This window comes from Pseudopodoces humilis, chromosome 2 (genome assembly GCF_049639895.1).
Source record: "Pseudopodoces humilis isolate 2021_Gansu_Grassland_sample_001 chromosome 2, ASM4963989v1, whole genome shotgun sequence".
Taxonomy (NCBI): Eukaryota; Metazoa; Chordata; class Aves; order Passeriformes; family Paridae; genus Pseudopodoces; species Pseudopodoces humilis.
In genome coordinates, this window is record NC_142201.1 from 24,169,524 (window position 1) to 24,196,030 (window position 26,507).

The 26,507-nt window shown below is 46.6% G+C and overlaps 3 protein-coding genes and 1 long non-coding RNA gene across 10 annotated transcripts in view; 2 read left to right on the top strand and 2 right to left on the bottom strand.

Moving 5' to 3' along the window:
- Nucleotides 1-2,711, bottom strand: part of CARS2 (cysteinyl-tRNA synthetase 2, mitochondrial) — a 36,968-nt gene extending 34,257 nt beyond the window's left edge. For 3 of the 5 annotated variants that reach the window (XM_088051602.1, XM_088051603.1, XM_014250850.2), the window contains exons 1-2: nt 2,494-2,711; nt 1,897-1,947 (exon numbers count right to left, since the gene is read on the bottom strand). In XM_088051602.1, the coding sequence (XP_087907728.1) occupies nt 1,897-1,947; nt 2,494-2,708 (266 nt within the window). In that variant the 5' untranslated portion in view covers nt 2,709-2,711. Of the gene's footprint in view, nt 1-1,896; nt 1,948-2,036; nt 2,123-2,252; nt 2,344-2,493 lie in introns of those variants that run through there. The other 2 variants (XM_088051606.1, XM_088051605.1) reach the window with 2 other exon arrangements.
- Nucleotides 2,712-9,601: 6,890 nt separating this feature from the next.
- Nucleotides 9,602-10,707, bottom strand: LOC148184807 (uncharacterized). Of its 2 annotated transcripts, none has more exons than XR_015771991.1 (2): nt 10,514-10,707; nt 9,602-10,084 (listed from the first exon to the last, which is right to left on the bottom strand). It is a non-coding gene; the product is annotated as an uncharacterized LOC148184807 (long non-coding RNA). The 2 variants fall into 2 exon arrangements; XR_015771992.1 differs by having other exon boundaries at nt 9,602-10,081; nt 10,514-10,631.
- Nucleotides 10,708-11,081: 374 nt separating this feature from the next.
- Nucleotides 11,082-17,733, top strand: ING1 (inhibitor of growth family member 1). Of its 2 annotated transcripts, XM_005516602.3 has the most exons (3): nt 11,082-11,191; nt 11,398-12,112; nt 16,102-17,733. In XM_005516602.3, the coding sequence occupies exons 2-3, from the start codon at nt 11,971-11,973 to the stop codon at nt 16,803-16,805; spliced, it is 846 nt and encodes a 281-aa protein (XP_005516659.1). In that variant the 5' UTR covers nt 11,082-11,191; nt 11,398-11,970; the 3' UTR covers nt 16,806-17,733. The 2 variants fall into 2 exon arrangements, with proteins under 2 accessions (XP_005516659.1, XP_087908146.1); XM_088052020.1 differs by lacking the exons at nt 11,082-11,191; nt 11,398-12,112 and adding an exon at nt 13,877-13,965.
- Nucleotides 17,734-21,446: 3,713 nt separating this feature from the next.
- LOC148184808 (uncharacterized) lies at nt 21,447-26,138 on the top strand. Its single transcript, XM_088051671.1, has 2 exons — nt 21,447-22,797; nt 23,182-26,138. Exons 1-2 carry the CDS (start codon nt 22,122-22,124, stop codon nt 24,072-24,074), a joined length of 1,569 nt encoding a protein of 522 aa, XP_087907797.1. The 5' UTR covers nt 21,447-22,121; the 3' UTR covers nt 24,075-26,138.
- Nucleotides 26,139-26,507: the final 369 nt, after the last annotated feature.

The following is a 26,507-nucleotide window of genomic DNA, read 5'->3' on the forward strand; positions in this document are numbered from 1 at the left end:
CTTAAAGAGGTGCTAAAAGAGCCAGTTATACCTGGTGTATCTGCATGATACACCAAAGACAATATTCAGCACTAACCATTCTTTCTTAAATCAGCAAGCGAAAAGGTTCGACCTGGGTGACACCACTGGCAAACCTCCGCAATGGGAAAGCTTGAAATTGCTAGTTTAGACATGGGTAAGAAAAGATGGGTAAAAAAACAGGAAAGTGTAAGCAAGGCCTTTCTGCTCCCTGTTTTAATCAAAAAAAGTCTGAGGGCAAGAGAATCACTGAAAAAAACAGACATTTAAAAGCCACAGAAAGCTGCAAGACCAAAGGGTGAAATTCTCCACCTGTATAAAACACTGTGGTCTAGACCAACTATACCCCTTAGGACAGAGGCACCTCTGTAATTCCCTTCTCTTTTACACCATGTCAGGGAAGACAGGCCCTACCACACCAGAGGACCTCAACTGAGGGATAAAGGTAAGAAACTTATAACCATGTTTTTTACACAGTTACTTTCAAGTGATGATTTTAAATCATAATTATTTCCAGGTAAACTGTAATGGAGCTTGTATCACAACAGCTGTAGATTTAAATTCACAAATTACTATGACTTTCAAGTAAAAGAAGTTCCCCTTAAGATACTAAGTACAAGAAAAAAGTCCAAGATATCATTTTCTTGATTTTTAGGTCACCAGTAAAAAGCTAGGTCAGTTTTCTGCTGAAACTTGACAAAAGCAAGGAGGAAAAAGACACCACCACACATACACAACAGTACAATAGCATTAACATCAGCACTGACAACAGTACTTTTACATAACTGGTATTTTAAGTGTTCCTTTTTACAGAACAAAGCAGCAGTTGTGCAGTTACCGCAATGGCTCAGCTCAACGTGAGCAAGATTCAACACAAGTTTCTGAATGAAGCTGAGACAGGACAAGAAGCTGTGAAATCCCTTACATTGAAAGGGAATTATTCAGTTACTGAAATGCACAATATCTGATCTTCATACAGATGGCAATTATCTGATAAACCCCTGCTCTTCCAAAGAGCCCAACACAACTTGCTTTTTAAGAATGCAGAGACAGCACCTTAAGAGCAGCCTGAGCTGCTGCAACTGCCCTCAGTTTCACAGGAACAGCAGACATGCTGCATGTCTACTCATCAGGTGTGTTGCTTTGAAAAAAGTGGCAGCAACCTCCTCTGGTGTATTTAAAGTACTTTTTCAAAGTTACTTATAACAAAGTTAGCTTATTGTTCAAACAAACCTAACGAACTACAGAGAAAAATCTGTGCTGTTCTGGATTGAGAAATGCAATTAAACATAATAAGCCACTGCAGTGCTACTATGCAAAATTTAAGCAACCTGGACTTTCTGAGATTAAAGATCCGATGTGTTCATCTGTAAACACTGAAAGTACCTTTCTATTAGGCAACCCTGCATGGCTTTTCCTTGGTGCCAACACAGTGTCCAAACTAAACCTGAGGTGAAACTATATTTTCACACAGCTGAGAGGCTCTGCTCCAGAATCACAACTCCTCCGCATGAGAGGTCACATAATGCTGATTTGAAACAACTCACCCTACCCAAACAAACTGCACACATTCCTAATGCTTCTTCCCAAGACACTGTCTCTGCCTCAGGCACACAGCAGAACCAACAGCCCCTTTACGGACTATCCCAGCCCAAGAGGAAAAAATACATAACAAACAGACTTTTGCCCTTTGCACAGCACAGGAGGCAAAGAGCTGGGCCTCGTGTCACCAGTCACAGCTCTGTCACCCAGACACACGCTGCAGCCTGGGCATGACTAGCACCGTATATCTGCCTGGATCCCCCAGCACCACTGGCATGGGGATGTGCAGCACTGTTTATCTGCCTGGATGCCCCCACGCTGCAATCCACGACTCACCAGGCGTGCCCGAGGTGTGCGTGGTCGTACACCGTCGGCCCACAGCTGTACCTGCGGAGAGGGGAGGCAAACAGAATCACAGAAGTGTTAGGGCTGGAAAATCACCCAGGCCAAACCCCTGTCATGGCAGGGTCACCTACAGCAGGTGACACAGGAACGTGTCCAGGTGGGTTTTGAATATTTCCAGAGAGGGTGTCTCCACAAGCCCCATGGGCAGCCTGTTCAGTGCTCTGCCAATCTCAATGTAAAGCTCTTCTTCACGTTGAGGTGAAACTTCTTTAGTTTATGGCCACTACTCTTTGTCCTGTCGCTGGGCAATGACAGAAGGAGCCTGGCACCATCCTCTTGGCACCCACCTTTGAGATATTTATGTGTGTTGATGAGACCTCCTCTCACTCTTCTCTCTTCTAGACTAAACAGGCCCAGATCCTATAGCCTCTCCTCACACCTTTGTGACCTTTCGCTAGACTTTTTCCAGTAGCTCCATGTCTTTCGTGTACTGGAGCCCAGGACTGGTCACAGGAGCCGTTTCCGGACGCAAACAGTTCCTGTCTCCCCGCCACCCCCACGCCCGCCCGCCGCGCTACGAGGCGCTACCAGGTCGCCACTCCCTCTGTGGCCAGCACGAGCGGCTCCTTGCTCCGGCTCCGGCTGTTGTAAGCCACGATCCCGCTGTCGCACCCTGCCGGAGGCGCCCACTGCCGCCGCCTCGCCGAGCCCGAGCAGCGCCGTGCCCCCGCCTGCCCCTGGCTGGCAGCGGCACTGAGGCCGAGCCCGCACCGCCGGGCCGCTGCCGCCGCACCATGCAGCATGGCCCGCACCTTGCCCGAGCGGGGAGCGGGCACAACCCGCCGCGCCGCCTGTGCGGGGCCGCCGGAGAGCGGGGCGGCCGCGGCCGGGGCGCAGGAAGGGGCGGGGCCTGCCGGCGGGGCCGGGCCGGGCGCCACCGCCTCCCGCCGGGCCGCGCCACGGCCGCTCCGCCCGGGTGCTGAGGTGAGCCTGCGGCGCGGAGCTTGGGCCGGCCGGGCCCCCGAAACAGCGCCTACCTACCCTTCTGCTTCGGTATGACCGCAGCGCGGCTTCTTCTTAGCGAGATTTTTAAGGGAGATGTTTGTAGGAAGTGTGTGAGTAATTTAGCGAAATGGGCTCCACCGTGTCAAGTCAATCCGGTCACTTGGGGGAGTGAATCTATATTTGCATTGCCTTTCAGGTCAGAGAACGGCTGGCAGCCTGTTAGCTCCTGAAAATAAAACATGGTGTGACATTCCCAAACTGGATTTAATAAATCAGAGTCTCAGAAACCACTTAGGCATCCCCTCCGACTCCCACATACTTGTATAAACTGTTACCTGACCTGGACATTTTCAAAAATGACAGTACTTGGTGAGGTACCCCAGCCTTTAACCTAGCTGACTGTAAAAGTCTGCTTCCTCATTGGGGATTCCTTTCCTTTTTCCTTTCCTTTCCTTGGAAATGGAGCTTAAGTGGCTGCAGTACCTTGAACCACTTGGGAAACTATAAGCTACTCAGCTACAGTGAATAACACTGTAATGGAACAGACATAAGGGTACCAAAAGTATTTTTGAGCTAGTACCTTGTTTCCAAAAGTGACTATGAACAGGTACCAAGGAAACAAGTGAGAATTCCACAAGTTTATAATCACAAAGATGATCAGAGGGGTGGAACAGGTATCCTATGAAGACAGGCTGAGAGAGCTAGGGTTGTTCAACCTGGAGAAGGCTCTAGAAAGACCTTACAACACCTTCCAGTACCTAAAGAGGACTTTAAAAAGGGGAGAGTGACTTTTTACGTGTACAGATAGTGATAGTGCAAGGGGGGAAGAGTTTTCAACTAAGAAATTAGAGATTTAGATACATGTTAGGAAGAAATTATTTACTCATAGGATAGGGAGGTTTTGGAACAGATTGCTCAGAGAAACTGTGGATGCCCACCCAATCCTTGGAAGTGTTCACGGCCAGGTTGGATGGGGCTCTGAGCAACCTGGTCTAAGTGAAAGGTGTCCCTGCTCATGACAGAGGAGTTGAAAAATGTATCATCCTTAAGGTCCTTTCCAAACCAAGGCTTTCTATGATTCTGTGAATATCTTTCCAGATATTTTTCTGGCTTCCAACCAGACGGCATTCTCAACTGAATTCCTGGGGTTTTTTTTGACTCACCCCCCCCCCCCCCCAAGTTTTTGTACCCATCCTTGGTAGACTGCTGTACCATTAATTTCCCCTTTCTCTGTGAACCCACATCAATCTCGGGCTTTGCCAAGGAGAACTGCAGGTCTAGTGCCATCTTCAGGAAGCACCCTCTTGTCATCTATTGAAGTCAAGGCCTGTGAGCTCCAATTGTGACCACCCTTGCTCTTGTACAAGAAGAGAGAGTGAACAGCCAGCACCTTGTCTGTCCTGCTCCTGACTGTCTTCCACACAATCATCTGAACAGGCTGTTGAGGGCAGAGCCTTTTCAGGTCTCTCAGACCACTGTTACTTGCTGGCCTTTGGGAGGAAGGGAATACTGAACACTCAAGGCTTTTCTTGACTGGATGCTGCAGATCTACCTGTGGTGAGCTGCCTCACAGAAGCATTTGTATTGTTTCCTCTTCTATCTGCTAGGGATGACTTTTAATAGATTTTTCTCGCAAGATTATTTAAAATTATTGCTTTTACATACTTGATGTGTGTCTACACCTTACTTCATTTTAGAGTATATCAGATATAAAACCCTAACAGTGGCAAATGTGGATTTTTTTAGTAGGTATTTTCCATAGAATTTGCCATTTAACAATAGTAACTTCTTGATCAAATAAGAAATCTATTCTATGGGTTTGTTAATTCAAGACTATCTAAGATGAAACTCAAGATACCATCCAATAACCTTTGTAAATGTTTGCTTTGTATGTTTCTCAGGAAGCTTCACAAGCCAATTATTTCAGCTTCCATAATGAGCTGGTTTTGATGGCTTGCTGTTCAACACATATCTAGTTAAGAGTTGTCATTAACTCTGTTGTCTTCTTTGTTCTGTAAGGTTCCAAGCACTTTGACAGAGTTCAAATCAATACAAAGTAACAGTGGGTGTTTTTTAGCCCTAATTCCAGGTTTAGCTATCATGGCTGAAACTGCCAATGGATCAGAAGAATGCAAGAGCTTTTTTTTCCCCATTGGTTTCAGAAGGCTTAGTGTCTGTGCTAGCTAGACTGGCTTTTAGCGTTTAGTCCCGAAACCTCTACGTCCTGCTGTAAAATGTTATTTCTGATGGTGGGAAAAACCACAATTATTAAATACCTGAAATAAACAGCTAACATCATTCACGCTTGAGATTTAATGCAGTAGAATACATCCACTGGAACAGAGGAAAGTGTTCTTCAAGCACCAAAGTACAAGAAGAACCTAATTTTAAATAAAAGCAAAACTAATCCTGGTGGATAAAAAACATAAATTATTCATGTTAAAAATAACATCATTCTCAGAATCAATTGGTCTGTGGCTGTAAGCATACCTCCACTTTATGCCATCTATACCTGTACCCTTACTCCTGCTCTGGGACATGTGCAAGGACACAACAGTCCTCTACCAAAAAGACAGAAGAGCAGCAAAAGAGTTTTTGCCATCAGGAGACCTTTGCTTCCACCTGGAGTAGAAGATGCCTTTCAAGTATGCAGGCAGTTGGAGCCAAGGCACATATGATCAGTGCCAGGCCTGGGCCTGCTGTACTGTTACTTGTGTACTTGCTGAATAGCCAGGAGGAAATGTGATCTGCAGAGCAGTACAGCTCTTAGTCACAATCCCACTGCAGTATGTCTGTCTGAACTTCAGGTAAACTGTTGTTTCAAGGGGACACATATGTATTTAATATTGTCAAGTCATATTCTTATGTTTTTCTTAGGAATCATTAAAGCTAAAACTTCCTTTAAATTAAAAACTGAAAATCTAAAGTAAAGAGGTGACTCCTGAACACCTTAGAAGGGATCTCTATGTTTTTTGTCCCTTTATGTACGTGTGTAAGAAGGCAATGTTTCCCCTACATCCTTGATCAAGAAGGAAGCCTGTTAGAAGTACAGCTGTGTATGCTGCCCACCAGCAGTGCTGACAACATTTCTGTGGTTTGCCGGAAGGATCTTTGGGGACTTTGGCTCACCTGACTTCTATATTTTCCAGTTTCCAGTCACAGGAATACCTGTAAGATTTGCCCCCAGAGGTAAGGTCCCAGAGCATGTTTTGTATCATACATGAATAAAGCTAAAAACAATTTTCCATTTCCATTTATTATTAGGAGACACATGATTTGTAATGTTTTAGTTTTCCCCCTGTTGCTAAAGGTGCTGTATTTTTTCATCTAAAAATTCAACCACACCATCTTAGAATTGCTGACAGAAGAAAAAGGTTGCGTTTGCTGTGTTAACAAGAGTATGTTTCCAGTATCTGTGGCCCTTCTCATCAAGTTCTAGTACAGAAACCTTGCAAGGAAGCTGAACCTGAGAAAATACAGGGGTAAAGGTTATAAAGACAAATTACAAACCAGAAGCAAAGATGAGCTAAATCCACTGCAGTTGTCTGAATTTCTATTGATGCTCTGTAGTAATCTGTAATTACAGACACATTTTGACTTAACTTTTATAGTCTTTTTTACAAAATCTAGGTGCTTATTGGTTTGTTTCAGAATCTTGTTTGATTTTTAAAAGGAGACTAAAAATTGCCTCAATCTTATTACAAATGCTTGGCTCAGAAATATTGTAAACTTTGAGTGGTCATTCCACCAAATATTCACAAGATAAAGAGTATGTTTTATAAAAGGGAAATCATCTTGAGAAACCTATTTGAAAAGGGTAATTCTGGGGACAGGGAGTAACATTGCAAAAGAAAGTTCATTGGTGGACATATACGACTAATTAAACTTTACTGCTTTCACCAAAAGTCTGTTACCTTTTAGCACCACCTACTACTGTTCAGAAAACCTACCCACCAACTGCTCTTGACATACACTGCCTGTTTTCCATCAGAAGTGTTTGGGTCCTGCACCACAGATGACAGAAACAAGTCTGAGGTTTGGTATGAATTCAGTCAGGATTCAGACTGGTGTCTTTGTCAGTGGTTTCAAACTGCTGAGGTGTATCTCTCTTGAACTCACTAAAGAAATGTGGAGCCCATGGAATATGTGGCACTTGATCTGTGTTCATTCCATTGACACTCTGGGACAACTCAGATGTACTTTTACCTTGGCCTTCTACTGCAATGCACATTTACTTGTTCCAGTCAGAATTTTTTGCTCACCATTAATGTCAGTGTAATGCTGTTTAAGCTCACTATGCTTTGGAAGTGCACCAGTGCAGCAGGTGCAAGAAAAAGAAGGCAGTAGCCAGGAAACAGGTGAGAGATGAGGCAGCGAGTGCAACTGCCTTGGGGCAAACAGAGAAGGAGATAAGGTGTATCCAGTGAAATATCTGTTTTCTTACTTGACTGTTAAAAAAAAAAAGTTTAGAATGGCAGGCCAGTGTTAGGTAGGCATTTGGAAAGTTCACAAAGTTCTTGAGCTTTTACTGAGAAGCAGAAAAAGGACAAACTCAACTAGATTTGTTTTCCGGATTTTAAAATCTATTCATCCAACATCATGTTGTGACATGAACAGGTATTTCTGGCCTAAAAATCTGTAAACAGTATATACTATCCAGGGCACAGCCAATGCATATTGCATGAAAGGTTGAACCAGGACTTTGCTGAATCTTTTGAAATCTGCAAAACAGCTCTGCTCATCTTGCATGTTAACTGTACTTTAGTTTCAAAATTTTTGACCCCAAGCAAAACCAACAGATTTGTAAAATTCTATTACCATCATCCACATAAGCATGATTTTAACCTCATAAACAGACAAACAAGCAAAGAAAAAACCTTCCAAGCATATGTAACTATAGAAGAGGGATTAAGCTACTAAATGGTGCAGAAACAGCAATTCATTAGCAGGAATAAACCCATCTGATTCCTCTGTACTATGAAGTATAATGACAAATGATCAGAAGACACCATCTTTTCTAATAAACAGAGACACAGCTGTAATGATAACATAGTATTTCATATACCAATATTCAGCTAAGGCAGAGGAGAAGAAAGGAGTGAGCCAGAATTCCTTACCAGCTACACAGTACATGCATTTGTGGAACATTTGGAGGTTGGGATTTTATGTTCCTCATATCAAGTATTCTGAACTTTGTGCTGATTAACTGGAATAACCATAATGACTGGAACATCTACAATTACTAAAACATTATATGAAGTATATTTTGTATATACACACATAGTACATGTGTGACACAGTAGTTGTGCAAGGTGTTGATCTGGTTATAAGTTCCCTTGATTCCAATTGCTGTGAGTTTAGATCAGCAGTAAGGCAACAGCTTCAAGAAACTTCTGAAAACCTCAGATATCTGGGGTTCTAAATAGGAAAGATTTCCTATAAACAGAGGCTTGGGAGCTAAAGGAGGAGAGATAGATACTTTTATCCTCTAGTCAAATATAGGAAATAGGAATAATATGAAGCCTGGAAGTTTCTTCCTTCTTCAGCATATGACATTCACTTCTACTTGTGAATTCTTCTCCAGGCTAAAAATGGGCCCCTAATATGAAAAAAAACATCTAAAACTCTATACAAAATCTCCCATTTCTCACCAATTGTAGTTCAGAGGCAAGAGGCCAAAATAAGAAGAAAGCAGAGGAGGAGGAAAAGCAGATATGGGTAATGGGCATCAGCTCCATACCTTCTAAAACTTTCCACTCTAGAGATGTACACACAGACTTGATTTTATCCTTCCCTCCCCCCACAGCTTCCTAAACAATGGCTGACCTGCTGCTGAGCCTAGAGTGGGGTGTGCAGAGAATTGATATTTCTGGGTACAGGTATATATTACAGCATTATACAAAGCACTGAGCATCACCTTTAAGAGCTGTAAAAGAGGACCTTCAAAGTGGATACCAAATGCATTGTCAGGGGAGCTCAGTCCCTTCCTGTCCCAGGGACTTGTGCAAAGTCCCATGATGGTTTTCTCTCCGTCACTCTTCTAGTAACATAAGAGAAGCTAACAGAGGAGAATCTAGTAGACAGCACTTTTAAGAGCCAGATGATACCAAGCTCTCTAACCTCAGCACATCCAAACTATCAATATTTTTGAGCAGATTGCTGAAATTTAGCAGGCTACCATTACACTTCAGCGTTTCCCGTCCTGATTTTTTTTTTTTTTTGCCTATTAGGAGGAGGGACAAAAGTTCCTGTTTAATAAATTAGCAAGTACTTTTACAAACTAATTTCTTATTCATATGAGTAATTACTTGTGTGTGTCTAGAATGATAATTATCTTTTTTGCAAGAATTACTCTTTTTAGGACTCATCTGTATTCTTTTCAGATGTCTTATCTCTACTGAATCATAATTATTTGGCTTGAAATCTCACACTACCCAGGGGACTGTTAACTACCTTTAATTGCTGACAGTGGCTCACCTTTTTGAGGGCAAGGGTGAAACAGGGTCTAACTACCAAATTGGCGCCAACAATCTAGAATAGGTATTCCCAGGCTAGTGCTGCCATTAGACAAGCCACTTTCTATGCCACAGTAAACCAGAGCACACAGGTCCAGAAACAGTGGCTTGGAGCACTGCCTAGGTGCCAGGGTGCTTCTAAGTAAAAAAAAAAACAAAAACAAAAAACCGGAAGATTTTTGTGTATGGAAGGTTTACTCTTTACTTCAGCAACTCATTTTGTTACAGCAGCTCATGGAAACAGAAAACGAGAGGAAGACAATGGGAGAACTTACAGGTATCTTCAGAAAACAAGGAAGTGCCCTCTGACATTTGCCCGAAACAGCGGGTCTGTATCACTTCAAAAAGTTTGGTCTACTCTCCGTCTCCACTCCTTAGAAAGTACTTGGGTGCATGTCTCCCACTGGAGGGTGGCAGGGAGGATATTGGTAGTATTGCTGAAGAGCTGCCTGTTCTTCCCTGAAAACCCCAGCTCTGGACGTTCACACACGAAGCTGGCTGACGGCAGCAGCAAGAACATTTAACAGGGGCTGAGACGCTGAGGTGCCCAGCGAGGCCGCCGCTCCCTCCGCACTCAGCAGCGACTGCACCAGCGAGTCGGGGCGCTTAGAAGTGATGACTCAGTCTCCCCTAAATTAGGGGATTGCCAGTGACGTCTGCTAAAAAAAAAACAAGAGGCAGAAAACGCACGTTGTTTTGCTTCAACAGAGCTGGGGTAGGTCTTTCCAGCTCCGCCTTCCCCGCTCCTCGCGCCCCAATCCTGGCAGAGCCGGGTGCCTGCAGGCTGCGGGACATGATGACTCCAGGACACAAAGGCAATGCTGACCGGCAGCGGTGTTCCTCCGCACGACCCCCGGGTCACTCCGGCGGAGAGAACGCGGGGGGCACAGGGCTGTACCCGGACGCCCCTTCTGCTCCTCGCCAGCAACCATGCGGGACGGGGGCGTTCCGCCGCCAGCCTCCTCTACAACGTAGCTCCCGGCGGCGTCCCCCAGTGACCCTTCCCTCGCCACTGCCACGAACAAGGGAACCACTGCAAGTTCTCTCCCTCGGCCGCCCTCCCCCCTTCCCTTTTCCTCCCCTCCCACCTTCCAGCCAGCCCGGCCTCTCGCGTGCGCAACCACCGAGGGACCGCTGGGAAATGTAGGCGCGCTGCGTCCCTAACGCCTCCATTTTCTCCCCGTCGCCAGAGGAACCGCGCATGCGCGGGCCCGCCCCCTCCCCTCGGGCGTTACCGCCCCCTCTGCCGCGGCGCGCGGTATCCCGGGCAGCGGTGTTACAGCGGGGATTGGCCGAGAGAGCCGCGGGGCGGGACGCGAGGGGCGCGGTGATTGGCTGGGGCGGCTGTCAGGCGCCGCGGGGTGATGGATGCGGGTGCCCGCTGAGGGGGGAGGGACGGAACGCTCCCCGTTTCCCATCGGCGCCCGGCGCCGCGCCGGGCACAGCCCAGCCCGCAGCGCGGGGTGGCGTCGCACGGTTCTCAGTGTTCCCCTCTCCTAGGAAAGGCCTCGGAGCCGCTCCATCCCCGAGCGAGCTTGCAGGAGGCGAGACTTCTCCAAAGTCCCGGTACCGTATCGCAAAAGCATTCACTTGCCCCCGCGATCCCTCCAGCTTCCCCGCGGGCCGCTCGCCTCGCAGCCTCCGCACAACTTCACCGGAGCCTCCGCCTTCCCCGGGGCTTCCTTCACCCCACGCCCACGCCGGCCCTGCGCCGCCCGCCCCCTGGTTCGGCCCGCATCCCCGCCGCCTTCCCTCCCTCCCCAAACGTGAGTAAGGGAGGCGGGACGATGGATATGCGGAGGTTCCGGGCGGGGGAAGGGATTGAGTGTGTGCGGTGAGTGTGTGAGTGTGTGTGTGTGTGTGTGTGTGTGTGTACACAGCGCTGGGAGAGAGCGCATGCGCCCTGGCTGGCGGGGCCGAATGTTTCCCAAGTGTTTGAAACTGGTATTTGGGTTTTCCACGTTGGATCTAGCGCGGCGTATGGGAGCGAGGAGGCTGCGTTGATATCGCCGGGGAGCGGCGGCGGCGGCGGCGGTGAGGAGGAGAGCGGGGAAGGGGGGAGCGGAGGAGAAGCGGAGCAGAGCGGCGCTGGCGCAGGCAGAGGGGCTGCCGCTGCCTCTGACAGACACTTTGCAGAGCACATTTTGTTTCCAGATTGTTTCGGAGGAGCTGGTTTAAGCCCCCCTCCTTTCTCCTCCTCCTCCTCCCCCCCTCCCCTCCCCACACACACACACACACACACACACACATACACACACAAATCCCTCTGATTGTTCTTACCACCTCCTTCGTGAATTACCCACAACGACAGCCATTCAATCAGCTGCTGCTGGCTGTAGGGAACTAGCGGAGGGTGTGTGTGTGTGTCTCTCTCCCTCTTTTTCATACAAGAGGAGTCAGATGTAGCTTCCCTCGGTTTTTTGGGGGGGAGCTACCGAGAGAGGTGGGCAGGGAGTGAGACCTTCATCGGGGTTACCGTCTTTGAAGGGAGCAGCACTTGCTCTCACACAGAGAGGTGTGGGGAAGCATTTTTTTTCTTTGCCGGATGAAAATGTTGAGTCCTGCAAACGGAGACCAGCTTCACCTAGTGAACTATGTGGAGGATTATCTGGACTCCATCGAGTCTATGCCCTTCGATCTGCAGAGAAATGTCTCCTTGATGAGGGAAATTGACGCCAAATATCAAGGTAAGTGCTTTCTATATATGTGTGTGTCCGTGTGTGTGGTTTGGGGCTCAGGGGGGAAGGGTGTCTTTCCCTTTCTTTTCTTTAGAGCTGAGACTCGGCTCCGTTTGCCCCTCTGCACCCCACAGGGATGGTAGTTTTATTTTTGGGAGGTAAAAGGAGGAAGAAAGCCGGGAGGAAAGATCCGAGGAGAGAGAGGGACTGATCTGCAGCGTTAGCTCTTGTCATGGGGCGGAACAAAAGGTCTCCGGCTTTTCTTATTAAGCAAGGACTCTGCTTTTCTGTGTAAATTGCTGGCCAAGAAGGCGGGGGCAGGGAAGTGGGGTGTGCGGTGCACAAAGGGGGGCCGTCCCTGGCCGTGGGGCTGAGGTGGAAGGGTTTGGGGGTACGGAAGAAAGTGCTGGGTGGATAGAGGGGGAGAGATTACAGCACAACATTTAGGAATGTACAGTATTCATTATGGCTGTAGTAGGGGAGAGAGGCAGCTAGTGAAGGAGGGAGGGAGGAGAGGGGGGTTAGGCGAGAGTGGGGGGCAGGGTGTGCTTTCTTTGCTCCCTCCTCGGTGGGTTTCGTTTCACCCGGTGAAACAGCCCCGCTCCGTGGGGCGGGGGGGCCGAGGGGGCAGGACCGGCGTGTGCGGTGTGAGTGTGTGTGGGGGGACGACACACACGGTCGCGTTTATGGCAGGGCTGAAGCGCCCCCTCCCCTCCCCGCGCTCGGGGCACGCCGTCCCCGTCCCTACGGGCGGAGGGAAGGAAGGGGAGGCCGGTTTGCGGGACTCGGGGCAGCTTTGTCACTTGGTTGCTGGCGTCCGCTCGGGAAGGGAGGGGGAGGGGGGGGCCTCTTTATTCTGTGCCGCAGGTAGCGGTGACAGCCGGGGTGCCGGAAAAGGAGGACCCCCTCTCCCTGCCCGCGCCCCTGTGCATGTGGCCTTAGGGGGCGGTGGGCAGCGAGCCCTGCCTGCCGTAGCCTCAGCCGCTCCTCGGGCAGCTCGCCCTGAGAGCTCGTCAGTTCCCGGGGGAAGGGTCCGGGGGAAACTTCCTCAGGAGCCCGCGGGGGCTGTCGGGGGTGGGAGGGGAAGAAAAGGACAGGGCGGGCATCGCGCCCCACTAAACCACGTCCAGCGGGCACCTCCGCGCTGTGCTGGGGAGGGGCGTCCGTGGTCTTTTTATAGACACCCCTCGTTAGCATATCGCGGTTCGCCACGCCCGTCGGGGGCGCTGATAGGGCGGGGGCGTCCCCACGGGCCGGCCGCGCCCCGCCTCCCCGCGCGGATTGGCTCCGTGGCCGGGCCGACCCGTCTCGCGCCCCCGCCCCCTCGTGACGTTTCGAGAAGCAACTTTTCCGTGGGGTTGATTTGAATATCTCGGCCGGCCCCGGCCGGCGCGCTCTGATTGGTCGGGTCCGCAGCAGGGGGCGGAGCCACCTTGGCCGTCCGGAGAATGACTGACGTGTCTCGGGGGGAAGTGGGGGGGCGCGCCGCTGCTCCAGCCGCACTTCGCTCGTGAATGGCCGGAGGGGGCGGGCGGGAGCGCGCTCCCGGCCGCCGTGATTGGTCGCTGTTCCGTGTCAATCAATTGCTTATTACCCTGGGAGGGCCTGTTCGGGACGGCGGAGGCGGGACCGCCCCGCCCCCCCCCGCGCCCCCGGGACCTCCGCGGGGACGCCCCGGTTTCCTGCCCGAGACCAATGGCGGCTCCGTCACCTCCGGGGCGGCCCTGGGCGCCGCAGAGGGGCGGGGAGGGGGCCGGGCCCTCGCCCGTGTCCCGCTCGCCCTCTTTCCGAGGTGTCTGAGCCCCCGTGAGGCTGCGGAGCTGCGCTGGGAGTAATGCTCTGGCCGCATGGTTTCTCCCCGAGTGAGTGGCGTTCGTGATGCCAGGAGAGTGCGTTCGCCCGTGGCTCAGTGCGCGGCTTTCTGCTCCCGCTGTTTGCAGCACGGGGCGGGAGCGCGGTTTCCTGGGATTGCCGCGAACTGAGGCTGCCGAGGCGGGCAGCTCCAGGCAGCCCCGAGCGCGGCACGGCCGCCCCGATGGCCCTCTGAGCCCCGAGCGGACAGCGCGCTCCCGATGCCGGTGCTGAGCATCCCCGGCTTTGCGGCAGCTCCCGCTCCGTGTCTCACATACCAAACACGCCCGTGCCGGGCCGCGCTCGGCGGCGCTCTGCGGGATCCCAGCCCGCAGCCAGGGCTCCTCCCGCACAACAGCGCCGGGCCCGGAGCTGCTGCCGGGCCGGAATGGCAGGGTGCAGTGCTAGAGCCGAAGTTTTCTCAACGCCGAACTTCAGTCGGCAATTGTTTTATGCTGTTGAGACAGATTGTTCTTCCTGGAAGATGCCCACCCTCCAGATTCTGATGGGTTAAATTGATGACATCAGTCAAGTGCCAAAGCTTAAAGCATAAAACTTCTGCATTTCAGGCACTGAAAATTATTAACTCTGCTTTCTCAGCCTTCCTGAATGTGGAATCTGCTGTATGTTTGAAAGATCTTTTGGTGGCATCTTGGATTTCTTTTTGGTATCTTTTTATTGTTGTTTTGTTTCGGTATTTTTTTTTTTAGGTAAAAAAAAAAATAAATCACCAGTTGCTTAAAATGGTTAATAGCATATTGGAATACTGATTTGGTCAGATAGGTTATATTACAGAACCAGCTGACAGGTCGTGCTTAACCAATGTGTGAAGCACAAACTGCTGGTCTAAAAACTAAAGTAAAGCTTGTATAATATTTCCATGCCTTCACTGGAAAGCATATGTGTTTAAAAACTGCCCAGGAAAGACAAAAACCTAAACCACAGGGTAACTCTTGGTTTGCATATGTGTCATATTCTCCTATTAATAAATAAATAAATATAAGTTTAAAAAAGTTTTGGTAACACCATTGGCATGTATGAGAGATCCTGGTTCCTGTTAGATAAATTGAGGTCAGATCTTATATCTCAGTATATTTTGCTCCTCTAAGACAAGATTGTTCTAATCTGTGAAAAACGGAGATTTCAGAGAGGAAAGGAGATGCAAGAAAAACATTTTGCGTGTTTTTGAGGGCTTAATATGGAGTGCTGAGTGTCCTGTATGCTGTAGTTGATTTTTGTATCATAATGAAACTCAAAAACATCTTCTTAAAAATAAGTTCCCAGAGCCATTCTTGAAGCTTTAGGTATTTTGTGCATTGTTGTTTTTTAGAACTGTTAGAACAATCTTTGAGGTGCAATTCAGGATGTAACATATTTTAAAGCAGAAGCTCTAGCTCTTCCCATTGTTACCTATCATCTTTAATGTTATCTTTCAACTTTACCTCCTGCTTTGCAGTAAATATTTAATGAAGATAATATTTCTGTGTTTTAAAAGTAGCAACATGTATTTTACAGAAAGTATAGGTAGGAAATAATCTAAACATCCTGGATATTGTAGTCCTAATTTTGCAATCCAGGGATTTACATGGCCTCATATTTTAAGCAGAAATAGCTTGACAGTATTGGCTGAAATAGCTTTGGGTCCAGACCATGTATTTGGTGCTTCTGCCTCTCCTGTCAAATAACCCAGCAGTGTACTTCTACACTGGTTTGTTCTTTCTTTCTGTCCCATTCTTTCTCCCACTCTGTCAGTCACTGAAAATGTTATTATACAGAAAATGTCCATTAATTTCCCCTCTAATTTTGCAGTTAACCTTGGAACTTTTGATGGTACGTGTATTGGTTTAGTTAGTTCTTTTTAATTACTGAAAAGTTTAAAGGGAAGTATTATCAACATACATAAAAATACATTTAGTCACTTTTTTCTTCTAAATCAGGATTTGCATTTCATTCCTGTGGGACCAACTAGAACAAAAGTTGTCCAGTGGAGCCATGAGCCGCTTGTCAGATATGAGCTTCAGGGCATCTGTCTTTGATCAGCATTGCATGTTACAAGAAGTTACTGCTGTATGGAAGGAAAAATGGGAGGTTTTGTTTTACCATTCTCTCTGTCAAAAATATTTATAGTTTTTATTTCTTCTTTGCAGAGATTCTGAAGGACCTGGATGATTACTATGAAAAATTTAAACGGGAGACAGATGCTGTGCAGAAGAGAAGAATGTTGCACTGCATACAGAGAGCCTTGATTCGAAGTCAGGAACTGGGGGACGAGAAGATCCAAATCGTCAGTCAGATGGTGGAGCTCGTTGAGAACAGAACAAGGCAAGTGGACAGCCACGTGGAACTGTTTGAGACTTGTCAAGAGACTAATGACACCACTGGAAACAGCGGGAAAGCCAGCCAGGATAAGTCAAAGAATGAGACAATCGCACAGGCTGAAAAGCCCAACAACAAGAGATCAAGGAGGCAAAGGAATAATGAGAATCGAGAAAATGCCTCCAATAATCATGATCATGATGACATCACCTCAGGAACACCAAAGGAGAAGAAAGCAAAAACATCCAAGAAGAAGAAACGATCCAAGGCTAAAGCAGAGCGGGAAGCTTCTCCTCCTGACCTTCCTATTGACCCTAATGAGCCAACATACTGCTTGTGCAACCAAGTCTCCTATGGAGAAATGATAGGATGTGATAATGATGAGTGCCCCATTGAATGGTTTCACTTCTCTTGTGTGGGACTCAACCATAAACCAAAGGGCAAATGGTACTGCCCCAAATGTAGAGGAGAAAATGAGAAAACTATGGACAAGGCATTGGAGAAATCTAAAAAAGAAAGGGCGTACAATAGGTAGTTTGTAGACTTTTCATAGTGAAGGAAAAAACCCACCAAACCAATGTATTTATTGTCAGTGTCACCTTTGTTGAGGTGAAAGGATTGTAAAATGTATATTTTTAAAGGAGGTTTAAAACTGAACCATTCCTGTTACAGGGACGGCAATAAGAAATTTTGGTTTTCATTTGGTAAGCTGTAACAAGAATGTGGTCTGTGGACCAACGTATTCCAAAAGTAAAATTATAAGAATATTCGGGTGTTTGTTAAAAGATAAATTAATAATTTTCTTTATTTCTTTTCTTCTTTTTTAATTTCTTTTTTTTTTTAGTGCTGGTAGCACTCTACCCATTAAAATTTTGACAAGTATCTCTGAAATGTAACTTTGTTTTCTTTAATGAAAAATGTTATTTACCTTTTGAGAAAAATTATTAAATAGTTTAACCACCTGGCTGTATCTGAATAAAGCTGCAATACATTGCAAATGTAACTTCTTTTGGTGATAAGCAAGAGCAAACAAAAGGAGGGTAAAATTTGGTTCCTGCTACAAAGTGTCAGTATAACAATTCAATAGCAAATGTTTAAATAGGCTTAGAGGATTATTTTTTAAAACAAAAAGTTAATGGTTAAATTTTAAACAACAAATATTTTATATGCTGGCCGGGTACCACAAAGGCCATTTTAAAATGATTGAATATGTTTTATATTTAACCGGGAAGTGGTTTAGTAATGAGACATAACATAAATGAAGCTTTATACTGTCACAGATAGTGGTGTAGCAATCCTTAATTTGTTTAAGTTGTATAAATGTACATTTTAAGTGGAGTTGCACTTACTGTATTATACTTGGAAATGCAGCCAAATGCCATTGTGTAACCAATGTGCATTTCCTGCTGTATGTATGAAAATTGTACAGATGTGATATTAAGAAATAAATGAAATGACTTTGACAGTTTGCTTCTTTAACAATCTTGTTTAATGATCATTCATACAGGTCAAAAAACCAAAAAGTTCATCTTTAGCTTCAGCAGCTCCAAACTTCTGCTGGTAAGCCTGAAACTGTTGTAGTGGTAACCAAATTACAGTTCTGGTAATGAATCTTGATAGAGCGTATGGCCAGCTAGGTCATAGGAGAGCCAAGATAGCATTTAACTTTCCATCCAAATCTTCTCATTTTGTGCTTGCAGTCACTCCCAGACCCAGACAGTTACCTGAAAATCAATAGTACAGAGCTGGTCTTGTTCAGTTGTTTTAATGCTTTTTTCACTGTGGATATAGATGACTCCATGTTTGTTATTGGGATCTTTTGTGTTTTGGCATTTTCAAAGTATTACTGCAGCTGTTCCAGGGCAGGCCTTTTTACTCTTCATGGTCACCCCATACAAAAATGTACTTGCTGTGCCCCAGGTGCTTTGCCAGGTATCCAGTGCTCTGTCCCTTGGATGGATAGTGAAGCTTGGTCAGACTGTTTCCTTCACCGGCATGGCTGGAGGGGCCGACATTCTGGCTGAGCAGATTTCATCTCCCTGTCACCCTGTGGGCCTTCATCCAGGTGAGAAGGGAAGGGGACTAACAGTAGGGGGGCATGGAAGTGAAGGTTGTGAAATCCAGTGGATCAGGCAAAAGATCCATCGTAAAAACGGTGGGAGCCTGGGGCTGTTTTTTTTATAGGACACAGACTTCTCTATGTATAATGGTGGCATTTTGGTTCCTGAACCTGGAATGATGCTTTTCCCCCCATGTATTCCAGAAGATCCTTCTGTAGGAAGTAAGGTTTTGCATCTAGCCAAACACAAGACAGCTGAAGGGGTTCAGTGTTTTCTAAAGATGCAGTGACGGGCCCCAAAATGCACTGCATAACCTTGCATGGATATTCCCTGCCAGACAGACATGCTCAGAGTGACAGGTAGTCCTGTTTTATTTCCAAATGGGTGGTCTAAGTGTGTGCATCTGCATTCTTGTTTCTAGTCCCTACAGACTGTTATGTTACGCTGAGCCACCTGTGCCCAGGGCAAGTGCCTGTTCCGAATCAGTGTCTGCTCCCGAGGTTTAGGGTTGGTGTGTAATTTTTCTACTTTTTTACCCTTCCTTCTCCTTTCATCTTTTCTCTAAAGCCTTCTGGTTTTCCATTCTCCCTACACGCTTACTGGTCTTTCCCACTCCTCTCTCCCTCCACCTGCTGTTGTAGAGGCTGATGCTGATGTTTCTGGTCTTTTCTGCCTCAGCTGTTCCGTCGTTCTCCCACCAGCCTATGCTGAGAACATCAATACTTAGCAGCAGGACTGTACTAGCAAAACCCCAGTGAAACTTTATACAGGAGCTGGTGTAGACAAGGTTTCAAACCAAGCCTTTTTCACAAAATGTCTGCATTGATTCTGCAGGATATTTTTGATGTGAAAAGCCAGAAGGAAACAACAAAAATGCAAAAGAGGATAGTAAGAATGTTAAGCTATAGATGGATCAGTAGCTCTATATTTATACTGCCTTTAAATAATTCCAGCTACTGAAGGCTGGCCATGGTCTCCCATTTTTCAGTCTTTTGCTGAAGAAAGCTGCTGATCTTAGAAGAATCTTCTAAAGAAGCTTGGAGTTATGTCCCTTTCCACATTTTTTTCCCAGGCTTGTGTTACCTTCCCAACTCAAGCTGTTGCAGGCGGCAGCACTGTTCTGCTTTTTGGCCCTGAGGGCTGAGTGGACTGGCCCAGGACAGCCTGACAGGTCTGGTTTCAGTCGATGGGCACGATTAGCTGGATGCAAGGGACTCTGCAGTGGCACTAAGCTCTTTGTTGATGGAAGTGGAGCCATCTTGTGTTGTACTGACACACTGCCAAGTGCTGCAGACTGTGCAAACTTTGTCCTGGCTTCGGTACTTCGTCTAAAATGCTGTCTTAGTTATTCGCAGTGAATGTAATGGCCACAAGAAACTTCCATCTTTTGAGCCAAGTTTTTTTTATTTCTGCATGACAGATCAGCTACTTTGCAAGCTGCCTTATTTTGCCCAGCAGAGTGATTTGGGGAGATCTGCCCGGCTTGACAAAACACGTGACTCTCTTGGTGACTCTTTCCCACTGGGGCTGCCAACAAAAGGTTTGAGTGAGAGGGAGGCTCTTCTAGGAGCTGAGCTAAGGTTTCATCTCCATTTTCCATGGGTTAATAAACAGCTCTCAGGTGTTGTGGCATTAATGCAAAGTATAAAAGTCATCCAGAGTTTGCTGAGGAGGAAGTCCCAGCAGCAGGAGTCACAAACTTCTTAAACTTCTCATTGAAATCATTCAGGCAGCTGTAATTGCTGCTCTTCTGTGTGGTAGGGGTAGCAGGTATGTCTGTGTTGTGTTGCTGAACCCTTGAGCTGATGATAAAGTCCTTCCAGCTACGGAAAAGCACTGGTTCAACACTCAAGACAAGGCAGCTGACAGCAGGCCTTGCCCCTGAGTCATCCCTGTCCTCAGCAGCAGATATTCTGTGCAGTGGGGCAGATGGCAGTGCATTACTGGTGCTGGAGGCACTAGCTGGGAAGTAAAGGCATCCCCAGTCAGCTCCAACTGCAAAATGTTTCCAGCAAGTTGGGGAGAGAGTGAGAGAACCACTGCAAGCCTAATCAGCAGAGCAGAGTATCAGTTTCAACAATTATACCATCTGAAGGCATCCCAATTAAGCAGAACTGCTGTCTCCATTGAGCTGCAGCAACCTTGGCCATGCGTATCATTAGGTTTAAATAGGTTTCTTACTAATTAAGCACCGTTGCTGATAACCTGTATTCTAATTTCTTGGAGCGTGCAGAATAAATACAATCTAATTGGACTGCTCCACTGTTTTAATTTTTTTATAGGATATTTTTAGTTAATCTTTTAAATTGTAATAACAAGGAAAGAGATAAAAATACTGTAAGCTGTTTTGCAGAATATGATAAAGAAAATCTATAAGAAAAATGCTTCATAACAATATCTTTGTAGTGAATTCTGTTGTTTTAGTTAGATTTATCATCATTCTCATGGCCTATTTGGTGTATGCACATAAAGCCCTCCCACCCTTGTGCACGAATTGCTCAAAAGAGATAATAATTTCTGAGTGTGAAAGTAGTGTTGAGTATCAAAAGAGTAACGTGAGTACTGTAATGTCAAAAACAAATCAAGTTAATAATGATCCATGCAGTTTCCTACCTTCCCAGCTGTTACTGAAGTCCCAAATTTAACAAGCAGGAGGAATGATATGGTAAGGAAGGGCAGCAAAGCAAATGCAGTATGTATAGGAAGTGCTGTAAACAGTATTAAGGTTTTCTCCTGAGTTTAGGATTACATTTCCAAGATTACTTTTCCCAGTAAGCATTTATTTTTGTTAGTAATTAAAAAAATCAAAGGAATCTCTCTCCTGTCTCACAGCAGAGAAGCTGCATTAGTGGCCAGGACAGTTGTGGGAGGGGCTGGTGGCATCCCCAGTTGCAGCCAAGATTCCCAGGTTAAATTATTCTTTTGGTTCACTTTATAAACAGCTTGCCAATGGTGGAAGGAGAAGAAAGGTGGGTGATACCAAACTTTTAAAAACAGGTACCTATATTTAAATTTCCAGCTCTTGAGAATTGTAGGTTAATTTTGTGGCTTAAGATCCGGCATGACATTGGGTCTGACTGAGCTTTGCATTGGGAGCTAGAAAGGAGCTGATAACACTGCAGTGTTTCTGCTGCTGCTGAGCAGCGCTGGCACAGCCTCAGCGCTGTCTCTCCAGCATTCTGCCCCCACATCAGTAGGCTGGCAGTGGGCAAGGTCTTGGGAGGGGACACAGCTAGGCCAGCTGACCCAAACTGACCAAAGGAGTATTCCATACCATATGACGTCTACTTGGATATAAAAGCTAGGAAAAGGAGGAGGAAGTGGGGAACATTCATTATTTACAACATTTGCCTTCCAGAGCAACTGCTACGTGTCCTGAAGCCCTGCTTCCCAGGAAGTGGCCGGACATCACTTGCTGATGGGAAGTAGAGAATAAAATCTTTGGGTTTTTTTTCTTTGCTTGTGCATCCTCAACCTTTTGCTTTTGCTTTGCTGACCTGCCTTATCTCAACCTACAAGTTGTTTTCCATCTTATTTTTCTCTCCCTTGTCCAGCTGAGAAGGGGGGAGTGATAGTGTGACTTGGTGGGCACCTGGCATCCAGCCCAACGCCCACCACAAGTCCTCAACACACCACAGCCCTTTCTGATGCCTAATGTGGGGTGAGACAACACCACCTATTTATATATATTGCATGCTATAGTGGTATTAGTTATCCAGTAGCAAGCTCCTGTGGGGAACGCAGTTTGTCAGCTGCATTGCTTATCTCTTTATTTTGCTGAGTTTGGGAACATGTTAATACAAACAATGGCTCTGTGCTTTTCCCTGGCATTGATGGCCTTGCTGTGCTGGGGGAGCTATCTTGTGGAGACAATGAGGGAATACATCTCTCTCTTCCTACCCCGGATTGATGTGGATTCTTTTATTATGCAGGCTCCCACAGTCCTTGCTCATCCTTACATGATCTGTTTAATTAGTACTGTAAGCATATCATGGGCTTTGTGGAATCTGGTATCATGGTGGTGTGCGAGAAAACAAATTTTGAGTGAGGCGATACCAAAATGTTCCCCGAAGAAGTCAGTTCTTGGGTGGCAGGGTGTGTGGAAGGATTTGGGCAGGTTCCTAGGGCGGTTATCACCTCCCATTGCCTGGGAGTTTACACCTGAGCAGGTAATCAACCCTGACAAACTGACCCATCAGCTGATAGAGGGGTGCCTTGCCCAACCTGATGAAAACCAGCAGCTTCTGGCCCTGTGCTGGGGCCTGGCCTGTGCCTACCGAGCCACTGTTCAGCACTCTCAGAGGACTGTGACTGAGGCAGGGACCCAAACTGTGTTTGAGAACATGATGATTGAGACAGGAACCCAGACCACAACTACTGTAACTGTCCCTCTAATGGAAAAGAAAAGGTGGACAAGGAGAGCTACAAGTCTTTATCATCAATTAAAAAGGGAGGAAGAAGAAGAAGAGGAAAAAAAAGAAGAGGAGAAAGAAAAAGCAAAGGAAGAAAAAGAAGAAAAAGCAAAGGAAGAAAAAGAAGAAAAAGCAAAGGAAGAAAAAGAAGAAAAAGCAAAGGAAGAAAAAGAAGAAAAAGCAAAGGAAGAAAAAGAAGAAAAAGCAAAGGAAGAAAAAGAAGAAAAAGCAAAGGAAGAAAAAGAAGAAAAAGCAAAGGAAGAAAAAGAAGAAAAAGCAAAGGAAGAAAAAGAAGGAAAAGAAAAGGAAGAAAAAGAAGAAAAAGAAGAGGAAGAAGAAAAAGGAGAAAAGGAAGAAGAAAAAGAAAAAGAGGAAGAAGAAGAAAAGGATGAAGAAGAAGAAAAACAAGAAGAATCATCAGGAAAGGAAGGGTCTGATCAAGAAACCAGTCCTGCAACAAATAAATCAAAGAAAGGAGTGAAAGAATTCAAACAGGAGACAGAAATTACCCAGTCTCTGACATCATCAGAACTTCAAGACTTGCAGAAAGATTACAGCCGCCAGCCAGGTGAGCGGATTTCTGCCTGGCTGCTTCGATGCTGGGATTGTGGGGCTAATGGTCACCTACTGGAAGGTAGGGAAGCCCAACAGCTGGGATCCGTTGCTAGAGATCGGGGAATTGAAAGAGGAATTGGAAAAGAGACAGCAATTTGCAGTCTCTGGAGACGACTCCTCTCAAGTGTGAAGGCAAGACATCCATTTAAGGAAGATCTTGTGAACTCCCCAGGAAAGTGGACCACTGCAGATGAAGGTATCCAATACCTGAGAGAATTAGCAGTGCTGGAAATCATCTATAGTGATCTAAAAAATGATAACATCTCTAAAGATCCAGAGGATGTCCCTTGCACAATGGCCATGTGGAGGAAGGTAATTCAAAGTGCCCCTGCATCATATTCTAACAGTTTGGCAGCAATGTATTACCCAGAAATGGAGACACCAACTGTAGAGAGAGTGTCTCTTTGGCTCCAAAACTTAGAAGAAACTCTTTGTACCTCCTCATCCCTACAGGCCAGCACCTCAGCTGCCAAGGGTAGTCCAAGAAATCAGTCTTCTCCTGCCCTGATCAGAGGGAAAGAGAGCCCCAGACACATGACACGTGGTGCACTGTGGTTCTTTCTGTGTGATCAGGGGGAAGACATGAGGAAGTGGGATGGTGAACCCACCTTTAAGCTGGAAGCCCGTGCCCGTGAACTGAGAGAGAAAAGAGCGGAGAAAGAAGAAAGCTGTGAGAGAAGGGAGAAGAAGGGCCATCCAACAAAGCTGTCAGTGTAGTTTCTGCAGACATAAAACAGCAATCAGCAACTCCCCAGACATAGAAGAACTGACATTGCCTCTCTTGATCCTGGTGAAGGGACTTCTGGTCTGGCACTGTAAGCGTCAGACAGTGAATGCTCTAACCAGGAAAAAGAATGGAGGGTCCCTCCCTTCTGCCAGGAGGAGGAAAGGGATGACTGGATTTTATAGCCTGGCACATCATACCCACAGAAGTATATAAGGCTTTGGTAGATACTGGTACATAGTGTACGCTGGTGCCATTGGGGTACAGGGGCTCAGAACCCATCTGGATCTCTGGATTGACAAAGTGATGCAAAAAACCATCTGTTTGGGAGGCTGAAGGGAGCTTAACAGCAGACAAGTGGGAAAAGTGCCCAATTGTGACAGAGGCCCTTGGAATTGACTCTCTCAGGAGAGGGTACTTCAGGGACCTAAAGGGGTACCAATGGCTTTTTGGTGTGGCTACTGTGAATACAGAGAAGATCAAGCAGTTATCCACCCCACCTGGCCTCTTAGAACATCCCTTCCTTGTAGGATTGCTGCAAGGTGAAGAACAGCAGGTGCCAATTGCTACCAAGACAGTGCCTTGTCAGCAGTATCGCACCAACCGAGATTCCCTGGCTCCCATCCATGAGCCAATTCACCAACTGCAGAGCCAAGAAGTCATCTGCAAGACTCACTCACCTTATAACAGTCCCATATGGCCAGTGCAAAAGCCTGATGGAGAATGGAGGCTAGCATAGGCTATTGTGTCCTAAATGAAGTCACAGCATTGACTGTGGGAGTCAGTGACCATTGATGGGGAGACTATCAAATAAACCTGGAATCAACTGCCCCAGGGGGTGGAAACACAGCTCTGCCATCTTTCAAGGGTGTATCACACCCCTTACCACCCAGAAGCCTCTGGAAAGGTTGGGAGGTATAATGGACTGCTGAAGACCATGTTGAGAGTTTTTGGCCAATGGGGTATGGAAGCACTGGGATGCAAATTTAGCAGAAGCCACTTGGCTGGTTAACACTAGGGGATCTGCTAACCGCCCTGGTCCTGCCCAAGCTGTGGGAGGAGACAAGGTCCCTGTACCATACATAGGGAAGTAGCTGGGGAAGTCAGTGTGGATTTCTCCCTTGGGAAAAGACAAACCCATTTGTGTTTTGATGACCTGGGTGTACTTGGTGGGTAATGCGGAAGGAAGGGGAGACCTGGTGTGTGCCTCAAGGAGATTTGACCTTGGGGAAAAATGATCTGTGGTGTGAGTTTTATGTTGCAGGAAGTAAAGCAGCCGGAGTGAGATGAACTGGTGAAGAGTGAATTTTGCAGGGAGCAGGGAGACTGCAATGACAACACGAGCCACGCTGGTGTCCGTGCCCAATGATCAAGTGCGCTGCTTCTCCTGTCCTGAGCACCCACCTTGATGGAACGGAATCCAAGTCATGGACTGTTTCTGAATGTCTGGAGGGGCAGAGGAAGCATGGGGAATGGGAAAATTATATCTATCTGTGAAAGGACTGGGGATAATAGTTAATGAAAATGTATGGATCGGTACGTTTGGTATAAAGATGGTTTAAAGATGTAGTTTAAGGTGTAGGTGCTGGTAAAAAGGGATTTCAGTAATGAGAAGTAAATACAGTGGGATAGTTAGAAGATTAAATTTTGTGGGATCTGAGTATGACACAAATGGTATGGAATAAGGGGTGGAGATTGTATTTGGTTTGGCTGAGATGGAGTTTGTTTTCCCCATTGCATTGGGAGCTAGCAACACTGCAATGTTTCAGCTGCTGCTGAGCAGCGCTGGCACAGCCCCAGCGCTGTCTCTCCAGCATTCTGCCCCCACATCAGTAGGCTGGCAGTGGGCAAGGTCTTGGGAGGGGACACAGCTAGGCCAGCTGAATGGAATTAACCAAAGAGATATTCCATACCATATGATGTCTACTCAGATATGAAACCTAAGAAAAGGAGGAGGTAGTGGGGAACATTCATTATTCACAACGTTTGCCTTCCAGAGCAACTGCTACGTGTCCTGAAGCCCTGCTTCCCAGGAAGTGGCCAGACATCACTTGCTGATGGGAAGTAGAGAATAAAATCTTTGGGGTTTTTGCATTTGCTTGTGTGCTCTCAGCCTGGTTTTAGTTTGGTTTTAGTAAACTGCCTTATCTCAACCTATGAGTTGTTTTCTGTCTTATTTTCTCTCCCCTGTTCAGCTGAGAAGGTGGGGTGTGATAGTGTGGCTTGGTGGGCACCTGGCATCCAAACAGGCTCAGCCCCTTACACACCCTTGAGAAGGTCTGCTGGCTTTGCTGTCCTCTCCAATACCTTGGTAGTTCAGGGTAACCATTTTAAAAGCCTTGCATATTATGCATGTAGTCACAGTAAAAGACTACTACAGATACTGCAGTAACAAAGAGCATAAAATTAATCCCACCCAGATGGAT